Source organism: Gallus gallus, chromosome 9 (assembly GCF_016699485.2).
Source record: "Gallus gallus isolate bGalGal1 chromosome 9, bGalGal1.mat.broiler.GRCg7b, whole genome shotgun sequence".
NCBI classification, from domain to species: domain Eukaryota; kingdom Metazoa; phylum Chordata; class Aves; order Galliformes; family Phasianidae; genus Gallus; species Gallus gallus.
In genome coordinates, this window is record NC_052540.1 from 4,193,810 (window position 1) to 4,204,928 (window position 11,119).

The 11,119-nt window shown below is 45.5% G+C and overlaps 1 protein-coding gene across 2 annotated transcripts in view; it reads left to right on the plus strand.

Moving 5' to 3' along the window:
- Positions 1 to 1,614, plus strand: part of RYK (receptor-like tyrosine kinase) — a 51,832-nt gene extending 50,218 nt beyond the window's left edge. For both annotated transcript variants that reach the window (XM_040705819.2, XM_422674.8), the window contains exon 15: positions 560 to 1,614. In XM_040705819.2, the coding sequence (XP_040561753.1) occupies positions 560 to 671 (112 nt within the window). In that variant the 3' untranslated portion in view covers positions 672 to 1,614. The remainder of the gene's footprint in view (positions 1 to 559) is intronic.
- Positions 1,615 to 11,119: the final 9,505 nt, after the last annotated feature.

Here is an 11,119-nt window from a genome sequence, read left to right on the forward strand (position 1 = left end):
AAAGAGGCTAGAGGCTTTCTGCTTAGTTTTTTGGGGGGGGGGGCTGCAGTAAAAAGCTGCTGGTTTTATAGGCAGAGGAAGTTTCAGTTCTCTCAGCAAGTCTGAAGAGAGAAACGTTCTGTGTACTGGAGCTCAAACAGCAGCACTTGCAGTGTTTAACTGTGATCTTAAATGGAATGGAAGAAGGCAAGAACGCAGGCACCGCCTCCTGCCTCTCATGTTCTTCCAAATCCCCTTCCTGTAAACCTACCACAGAGGTGCTTTGAGCTATGTTTTTACAATACTTTAGCAATTTCCAAGGAATTATATATTGCTTCCTCCTGAATTGCCTCTGACTTGTATCCTAAATCAAACCAACACCTCCAGTCATAGTATGTTTATTGATCGTTCAGGGTGTCTATCTTCTGCAGGAGTGAGTCAGCGTAGTGTATCAGAAGAGGCAGAATTCTTTTTCTGGTCTGCAGGCTTTCTGGTGCCAAACATCATTTTTTTGTTTCCAGGCTTGGGACTGTTTGCCAGGAGTACGTTCTCATGTCTTCCATTTGTCTTTATCTTTCAGATTTGCTGTGATGGCCTGCTGTTGGGCCCTAGATCCTGAAGAAAGACCCAAGTTTCAGCAGCTGGTGCAATGTCTAACTGAATTTCATGCAGCATTGGGAGCCTATGTCTGAAACTGCAGGAAAAGATTCAATTCACCAATTGGGAAGAAGGCATGGCATACATTTGCAGCTCCATGCATCACTCGGACTCGCACACGTGATGTGTATAAAGCAACACTAAAGGGAGAAAGCACTTCTTCCAAAACACCGTGCCTTAGAATGCTTTAGTAGTCTGAAGTTTTTTTGTAAGACCTCTTGATGTTGAATATTTTCTAGGTATCACTTTTGCTAAGTTAAATTGAGACCTTTTTATTTGCCAGCAGGATTTTTAAAGTGTAGTGATAGTGAACTTGAACACAAGGTTTGAATGAACTTTGCACTCTTACAACAGACATGTGATTTTTTTGAAGGGTATATGGAACTGGTAGAAAAGTGAGGGTGGGGGAATTAATGCAAAAAAAAAAAAAAAAAAGAAAACACCACAGAAAAAATTCCCTGCTTTTAAAAAATGTTGAAACTGAATCTTTTTGACCAGCTCTAGTGTTTGTACTTTGTGTGTATCTGGAATAGCTTTTTAGTATCAACTACTTCTATTTTGAGACAACAGCACATTGTGGTTGGATCCACAAGCGGCATCTTTTTTTTTTTTAAACCCATTCATGAATGTTTTTTGGAAAAGCTGGTCTTCAGGATGCAATATCCCCTTTTTAAAGCAGTAAGTGATGATGTAAAAGTGATTCCAGTTTACCTCATTCAGAGAGTAGTAAAGGGGAGGAGGTAGGGGTTAAAAATGGTGCCCCTCCTTTGCAGATAAAAGGCTAATTTCGTTTTTAAGACTGTTTTATGTGCTAAATAGAGGCCTTCAGAGAAGTGCCAAAGCAGCCCTTGTGTTGGGAGTCTTTCACCTCAGACTTCTGGATCACAGTTTCTCTTGTTGAAAAGGTACTGGTTGTTTTTTATGGGCTTTTATGGCCTGAAACGGGCTTAAATATATAAATATATATTTGTAAAGACACTTGCAGAGTAAAGAATGTTTTTCTATTACATCTAATGTGAAAGCTTGGTCCCTCGCATTGCCCTGTCTGTTGAGCATGCAGGTTGGTGGTTGGCGCTGGGGTAAAGTTGGTATGAAGACAAGGTGAGTTGCCTATCTCCCTGCAGAACCACTTCCTGAGACTTTATATATCATCCTGCTGCCTTCATTAACTCAAATATCCATTCCATCCCAGGTTATTTTGATTGAATATAAAGAGGACTGAAGAAGATGTTCCAGGAAAATGTGTGGTGATCCACTGAGTGTCAATGACTTTCATATTCTATATCACAAAATTACATATGGAATGACCTTCAGTTCTCCATGTGAACTGTAGAATGCAACCTCCACATCTATTGTAGGCTGTACCAGGAGACAGGTTGCACCTTAGTGCAGTGTGAAACATGGAAAGTTACCTTTTGTGCCATTGTAAAGCACCCGTAACCTGGGGTATTTTGTGCAACTGTGTGTTTGGGACCATTGTGCTGACAGACTCCATAGTGATTGTGGCATTTTAGGAGACTCTGATCTGCAAGTATGAGCAGCTGGATTTGTCTGAGTTGTGCAGCTTTTGTTCTTTCCAGGGTTCTGAAAGCTGAACCTAGTTGAAGGCAATTAGTCCTTTCTAATTAGTATCGTAGACTGTTCTCATTCTCACAGACTTTGCCTTGCTGAACTAAATGCAGGAACTTTCCTATCTGGTGCTACTTGTCTGTGCCTACTGATCCAAGTCTTGCTTTATCCTAGAAGGAAATTTTCCTGCTGGCTCTAGTATAGCTCGAGTTTGGGCGTGTTGTGAGTGACTGTGTTTACTTGAGTGAACTGAAACTACATTTATTTGGTTGGCTTTGGAATCTTTGCCTTGGAGGGTAGCAGTAAGGGTTTGGTTTTTTTGTGGACTTCTGTGGTATTTCTCCTTTCTGATCCAGGAGAACTACCCAGTATCACAATGTCGGTACTTGCTTATGATAAAGCTGTCAGTTATTTGAATCCAGATCTTTGGTATGATGGGATCTAAAGTTTACCTGAGATTAGAAAACAACTCAAAATGAAGATAGTATGTGTTGTGCAGGACAGCATGTGCTTCACCAAGTGCACTGTAGTGGTCACATGCAAGGTGTATATCTTACAAGATGAATTCACCTCTAATAGGTACCTGAAGTGACAGTTAACTGCTGTGGTCTTAAGATGGGTTATAAATGAGCTGCACTTGAAGCTGCTCCACTTGCTTAGCTCTAGCTGGGGGTATGGTAAACTACGTCAGCAGGCAATTTCTTATCTACTCTCAAGTGAGTTTGAACATCAGTAGAGACAAAGAAGTGTTTAGTATTATGTAGAGTTACCAAAACAACCTCAACTTTCATCCAAACGTGCTTCACCTACAGGAGTTGAAGCTAAGGTATGCATTTTACTGACAGCAGAAGTACCTTGAGTAGATGCTGTGCAGGCATTTATTGTAGCTAAGATTCCAGATAGCTTTCATGGTGACATTTTTCTTCACTGCTGCATGTGTTAAATCTTAGCACTGTGATGCTTTAGGGAACCTCTGAGGAGGAGGTCATTTAGGTGGAAGACTGAAAACACAGGCGTTTTGAATGGAGAATAATGTTAGTACCTGCTACTTCTTTAGACGTGAAGTGTAAAGATGATGTTTTGTGGGCGGGCTAGGAGATGAGAGCTGAGGCAAACAACTGAGAAAACATGAATCAGATTTCTGTAGAAAGGCAGGATGGGCTGTGAGAATTTCTCTCTGCTCACCTCTGTGGAGCATGGCAGCTGCTTGATGTGGATTTTCTGTAAAATAATGTCCCTGAAGACCTCTGCAAAGGCCATTTCAAATGAAGTATGTGTTGAAACTGTATGGGAGGTGTTACACAGAGGGCTGGGGAAGGCTCCTTAGGGACTAATGAGTAAACTAAGTGGGATGAATTGGTTTTGGAAGCTGTAGTGTTCCGATCTTGAAAAAAGCCAAAGGAGAGGCTTAGGAGAATTCAGTTCGTCAGCAGTGACAGGTTGAGAGCTATGGAGATGATACCTAAGGGATATGAAAGAGACCTGGAAAGCAATGCTGAGGAAATGGCTGCTCCATGAGCAGTTTTTCCATGCAACTCAACCAAGAGACACCTCAGAGGGTTGAAGTGCTGCTCTTACCTGTCTTGGCCAGCCTTCATGTTCACGTTGTCCTCTGGTCCCACCACAGCTGTTTCTGGGTTTTCATGGAAGGGTGAGGCTGACATGGCAAACAAACAGAGCATGTGAAGGTGTTGCCACTTGTTTCTACTGGATATGACCTTGTTTTATTGAAATTTAATTTTCTTCTTGAATTTGGCACTGGGCATCAGTACTCCACCCCAAAGTGTTTGTCTGTCAGCCTTTGTCCTAGGATTTGTGAATAGGTTTTCAACTCTTTTTCTGGAAAAGACGTACATGGTGTACTCTAAACTTGCATGTATGGGAAAGGGCTTGAGTCAGCTTGTGCTTTCCAGAAGAAAGTAGAAAAACTGCTGGGAGTGTGGAATCTGTGTAAGGGTACTGAGTTTTGTAGTTTTTTTGCCACAGCTGACAGATATGAATCATTCTGGGGGAAAAAAAAAAAAAGCAGGATTATAAAGGGGGAGTTGGAAAAACTCCACAGGAAGAGTGGTGTGAGTACAGCAATCTCATACTGCTTGTGCTCCTTGCAGGTAGATCTGCGTGCTGGAATGCTAAAGCAGGCAAGTCATGCCGCATAGAAATACCAGTGCTGACATTAAAACTCTCACTTGACGTGAGAACTGATGTGATTGAGGTTTAGTACAAATAGTTCACCTGAACCACAGAGCATCTGATAAGGAGTGATCTGGCAACAAAAATCTGCAGTGTGGCTGTTAAGGGAGTGAGACTTCTATACACTTGCGTGTCCAGGTAGTTAGAACCAGATAAGGACATTCCTCCAGCCATTTGTGTATTTCATGTAGTGATGCTCTTGGTAATTTCTGCCTCCTCCCTGGTAAAGATGTGGAGAACAACTCTTCTCTCTGCAGTGCCTCCATGCAAATAGCAAAACAAAATGGCCTCGCAGGGAGAGTATGTTCTGGGGGAGGAGGGAATGTACTTCATTTCTGATAGCTCATCTGTCTTCTATATTGTAGCTTTGTTCCTGTAGGGAGTGGACCTTGCTTATCATGACCTGCAACTGTATCCTGCCATTAAGCAATATCTTGTGTCCAGCACTGCTAAGCATTTACTAAATATTGCCTGTTGGAATAAAGGGGCTTGTATTACCATACAGTAACTCTAAAGTAGAAGGCAAGGTTTAATTGTAAGTCTCAGTGGGTTTTTTGGTCAGTTTTTGCCCGATTGATGTTGAGTGTACTCGGCTTAGGACCTGGCAGAGCTCAATATGTGTTCTCACATGCTGGCTTATGCTGGTGGCATACAGTCCCACCAGGGCTGCACCAGTTGGGTGCTCTTTTGCTTGCTCTTGTTTCAGCCATCTGAGCTGGAAATGGCAGTAACGTTAGTTCTGTCTTCTTCCTTTCATGGCAAAGAAACTGTCCCCAGTTGCATAACTAAATGAGCTTGGACTCATTAACTCTAAGCGAGGTCTCCTTCCAAGTCCGCTCCAGATAGCAAGTACCCTTTTTAGGGCTGCATGGCTGCTGAAGCAATTGGGCATGTGAGGCTTATAAAAGCTCCAAAACATTTTCCACTGAGAAACCCAAGAAAAATGCGAAGTTAAACCTCATAACTACCCTAAGTGTATTTCTGATTCAGCTATCTTGCTTCCATGAATTCCTGGGGTAGGAGAGGCTGAGTGCATCAAATAACCCTGTCCTCTCCTCTCCTGCCCCCAACCTCCTTTTCTGCTCAGAAGGCTCGTCTGTAATCTCAGCCTCCACATTTTCCTCATGCTCAAACAGGATACACTGACTTGCAGGTGGCAATTAAAATCACTTGGACCAAAAGGAGCAAGCACACCTCGTGGCTTGGTGAGGCTTCTTATACTGGCTGCATTTGAGCTGAGCTGTTGTGGGCTCCATCCTGTCTGGTTAGCAAGTGGGGGGAGGCCATCAGTGCTGTTTATCTCAACTCCCCTTGCACCACAGATCCTTTCTTTAGGGTACAGTGAAAGCCCCATTAGATTTTGGCAGCCCCTTGGGACAGGGGTGTGCTGTGATCCAGAAGAACAGGAGGAACACCGCATACCTGGGTCATCTGCTCCAGGCCATCTGCGTGGGGCTGCCCTTGGGGAGCTGTCCAACAACTGCCAAAAAAAAAGGCATTTTCAACGTTTTTATTCTGGAGTGGATTTTGAGAGTGTGTTTTTGTTTTGTGTTGGCAGTGGTGGGGGGGCTTTTTTTTTCCAACCAAGTTTTGTGCAGATCCTGGGCTTGCCTGCTCAACGGAAGCTGAACACTAAGGATGATGGGTAGGGATTGAAGATGAGGCAGTGACTGCAGTATGTTTGTCCTGCTTCTTCCTCTGGAATAAGCTCAGAGAAGGCTGAAAGCTGAAGGTCTGGGTGCTGGCTACTTTTCTGCAGTGAGGCTTGGGTGAAAGCAAGTAGGAATCTCTTCTGTGTATGCTTGACACGCAATCCCCTGTGCAGATGTATCATCTAATAGCTGTCTTTGAGTTTACTTGATCCCTTGGGGCTGCCCTGCCTGCTGCACTGTCCATCTCCACCTCTCACCCCTGTCCATACTGTGCTGCTATCACCACTGTGAGCACTTTGTGATTGTCTGAGCCCCTTACCCATACCTTTGCCTTCCAGGAAGCAGATTGGTTCCAGAGGTGCCCTTCCCCTAAACCAAAAAGGATCTAAGCTGGTGAGATTTGAAGTAAAGCTGTCCTCCAAGTCTTGGTTTTGAGAGAAACATAGATACGGGAAAGCAAAGTTGGGGATGATTCATGCTCTAGAAGGAGAGCAAACAAATTTTCTGTCCTCTGTGATGCAAATGGCACAGAAGCTGGCAACACCTTTCTAGGAAATGCTGTAAAGCAGACTGAATAATAGTGTTTGACTGAGACAGGGCTTGAAAGAACAGGGAAGTGGACTGACTAAACTTGTCCTTGCACAAATGTTAGAAGTCTCGGAGGAGGGGAGGCAGAAACCCGACTGTAAATGTGAATATTGATTTGATGGGTGTATGAGAAGGATGATAAACGCAGCAGAAGCAGTGAGATAGACTACAAGCAGGTGATGATGGAAACATTGACTTGACAGGAGACTTCAATCTATATTGGGCAAATGTCATGGCACGACACTGCCCAGAGTTGCTTTTTTTTGATTCAGGACCCTGCACAAGGTCAGAAAAACAGTTCTGCTCATCCTGAGCAGTGCGTAGGGCCAGCCATAAAATTGCTGAAGAGCAATTTGTAAGCTGAATATCTGCTTTGTACCAGTGACCAAACTGTGCTGCAACTGTACAGCAGCCCGTTTGTCTGCCCAGCTCTTGCAAAACGTGCTTTGTGCTCTTCATCATGCTCGGACTGGTGCCATCTGCTTTGTAGGGCTGGAGGAAGGGTCTTGGGCAGGTTCAGTAGTGTCAGTTCTGCTCCTGCTTGTGTTTAAAACTGTTTTGCTTTGAGGAGGAGGAATTTGAGTAAGAACAGAGTACAGCTGATGGACAAGCTGCTGCCTGTGTTGCAGTATTGCCAGTGAGTTGGTAATAGCATAGGGGAAATAAGCGTGCGAAGAGGGATTGCTGGCAGGATCGGGATGTTTAAGGGTCCAAACATGGTCACTGTTAGCCATGTCAGGCAGCCCTCATTGTGTGGTTAATTTAAACCTAAGGCCACTTCAGGTCAATCACCTTCTCTTCCCATGTTATTTTAAGTTGGGATATCTCAGCCCTATCTGTGAAGGCTTTGTTTTGGCAGCATCCACGCTGGGATAATGCAGAGAATGTGAGCTCTGGGAAGAAGCTGTGAGTTCCAGTTCCACTCAATATTTGGAGAAAACAAGGCTGGATCTGACATACAATCACGTTGTGTTTCTGTAGGGAGTTCTTGTGCCTCAGGGAATGTTGCATGATATGTGCAAGTATTGCATATGTGCATATGTCCTGCTCCTTGTGTACTGGTGTAGCTCAGGTTGGAGTTGGCCCTTACCCAGTCTCCTTTCTTGGTGCCAGCTTTTGCACAATGTCTGACCATGCTCATAGCTTGAGCTTTGGCTCTTCATTGCAATTTCTAAAAGTTCTTAGCCAGAAAGGAGAACAACTGGAATACTTAGGAGCAGCTTCTTTCCTAGAAGTAAGAGGACTTTGCTGGGTCAGAACAAACTGCACTTGCGTTAACGTCATGGATCTTCAAAGTTTTGCCTGTTTAGGTGAGGACCATCTCTGGAGCTGTTTGATGCACCTGCTGCCCGAGGATGGGTTTCAGTCCAGCAACAGTGCTGTTGAGACTGCACATCCTCTACCCTTCCAGTGGCTCCCAGCTCACCTCCTTAGGTGCTTTGACTCCAAAGTATCTTCCTCTTATTACTTACTTTTATTACTTTAGGCAGCGAATCGTACAGCACTAGCAAGATACATGAGGAGTCATAAGACTCGTAGAGGTAGGAAAAGACCCCTCAGATCCCCAGGTCCAATCCCAGCCCACCCCACTGTGCCCACTGACCACACTCCTCAGTGCCACATCTCCATGGCTCTGAACACCTCCAGGGATAGGGACCCCACTGTGGATAGACTGTTGATTTACCCAGTGATATAATGACATTTCATTTTTTCTTCGTATTTTCTCTGGTTCATAACCTAATGCTGGGTTTCCTGTTGTTCTGATCTGGTTTTTCTGTGCCTTGGAAGTGCACCGAATCTGTTCCACATCTGTGGCAAATGAAAATGCTGCGTCTGCCTGTCCGCGTGGCTGTGTTAGGACTGCCCTTCTCCTTGTGCAACACTCATCTAATGAGCAGTACATCCCATCATCAACAATTATCCACACTGGGAGCTTAAGCATGACTCCCAAACAAGTTAAAAACACTTTAATAATAAAAAGAAAACTTAATGACCATAGTTGTGCACGCAGAGCTCCAAGTTTTATTACAAGAAGAGACTTGTGGATATTGTCTGAGTCTTCGTAAAAAATACATCACTTCCAAATCTCCTTTGTTCCTTTGGATAGTTAAAGCCATTCTGGGTGTGTTTCTTTAATCTTGAAATCTATGAGCTTTAAGGAAAAAAAAAAAAATCAAGTTAATTAAAACATTTTTTTGCACATATTCCTTCCTATTGTGGTACCAGACTGTGCAGCTGGCTCCAGGACAGGGAAACTTCCATCAGATTCTCCTGGCTCCCATCCCAGGGCAGTGACCGCTGCAGAAATCTTGTGCTATTATCCTTAAATCTCTGCTTGAATGCTAGTATTTAGATTTTAGTGGATAATATCTTATTTCTCAGCGTCTCTCCTCAATAGAGGCTGAGTCCCAGGGGGCAGATTTGGAGCCATAGGAAGGAGAGGTGGGTGGGAGAGTGTGTTAAGCTGCCTTCCCTCCCACAGCTACGTTTCCTTTCTGCAGCCGTTGATGAGATGCTCTGTAGTCCCAGGGAGCTCGAGTGCTGCCACTTCTTTTTATCTTGTTCCTGTGTTCTGGCAAAGTTCATCTGAGATTAACTGGCACAAGGCTTGCGCCTTCCTCTAGCTCCACGGAGCACAAACGTTCCCCCTTTGCTCTGCCATTGTCAAACTGACAACTCATTACGGTCGGAAAAGACCCCTAAGGTCATTAAGTCCAACCCCAGCCTATCCCACCGTGCCCACTGACCACATCCCTCAGTGCCATATCTCTGGAACACCTCCAGGAATTACACATTTTAGCATTTTTCTTCATCTGCTTTCTTAAAACACCCCATATCTGTAATCACATCAGGATGTGAATCTTACCCAAGAACCCTCCAAGGTTCTGGCCCTGGACCAGTTCACCTCAGTGGGGAGTGAGCTGGGAGCAAGTGGGTGGGCAGGAGCCCGGCTGTGAGCATCCTTTGGGGCAGCGCACGGCCATGCTCGGCGCTGGAGACATCTCACTTCTACATCCACTTCATTTTTCTCCATATAGGGGGGGAAAAAAGGCAACAACAAGAAGGATCATTCCTCTTCTTTTGGAGGAGAAAGCTGTTTTTCAGTTGTGCAAGGAGCAAATACCGGTAAGACGTAAATCCTCCAGCAGTGCCCAGGTCGTTTGGACGGCGCAAGCACAGGAAATCAGGAAATTGTTGCTGCTCAGCATTCGGCTGCAAAAATACCGTATCTTTTGAAACCATTTGGGGGAGGAAGTGGGTTTTAAGTGTTGATTAATTGCTTATCTTTTTTTTTTATTTTTAGTTTATCTTGAGCATTTTGATTTCCCAACCTCAAGCTTTCATTCTGTCTCTGTCCCCCCCACCTTCACTCCATTCGGTGGCCGCAGAACCCCCCAGCAGCCCCTGTTGCTGCCCAGGGAGTGTTGGTGGGGCTCTGTGCTGGCAGCAGGGTGCTTGTCCTGGGGCTGTGCCCTTGGGGGGCTCAGGGACCTTGGCAGGATAGCGAGGAGCTGCAGATGGCCTCAGGCACATGCCCTGCTGGCTGGTGGAGGGGTGCTGAGTGCGATCTCCTCAGGGACCGTGTGGATCTCCTGCAGGATTTGCCTCCTGGCAGCTCCCCACCATCACCCTGGGATTACCAGTGAGTATCTTCAGGGTAAGCTCCTTTACAACTCATGGGTTTATCTCAGCTGGAAAAGACCTTCGAGGTCAAGTCCAGTTGAATCACACAAAGCTGACAAATGAGAAGCAAGCGCTTTTTTGCTTGTGTGGGCATGTTTTATTCCCAGAATGTTCCAAGTCACCAGCTAGCCCTCTGTCTGCCCTTTGGGGGAGGGTCACACGTGCAGGCTGGACTTGCTTATGTCCTTGTGCTCCCTGGGGCTGCATTCTGGTCCCTCCACCAAGGGCTTGGTGGCCCCCACAGGGATGTGCACTTGCTTAATGCCCTCTGCGTAAACAGAGAGATAGGGCGCTTACGGTAAGGGATGGTGACACATACCCTGACCACAAAAAGCACAAGGCAGCTAGTAGGGCAGTATGAGAGCAAGGACGGCTTGGAGGATGGAGGCACCCAAATGGTGAGCTCCTACTGCTGTCGTGAGCTCGGCTCACTGCTGGCAGGGGGATGCTCCAGCCCTGCAACCCGAAGGATGGTCAGGCTTGGGCTGTGGCAGAGCTGATAAATATCAACCACATGGCAAACCTGGGCTGAGGAGGCCTCCTTTGTGCGTCACAACAGTGTGGTCCCAGGCAGGTCCATACTACGCATCAGACGCTGCGTCCCAGCTCCCTTCCAGGAGACGGGGCTCACGTCAATGGGATGGTTTCACTCTGTTTGCAGAGATAAGGCAGAGCTGCAGAAAGTCCTCCCAGTCGAATTGTCGGGTGACTTATTTTGTTCTGTTTGCTGACAGAGATAAGTCTAGCGTGAGCTCACCAGCGTGGAGCTTTTACTGTTGCCCAGAGGACGTTGGACT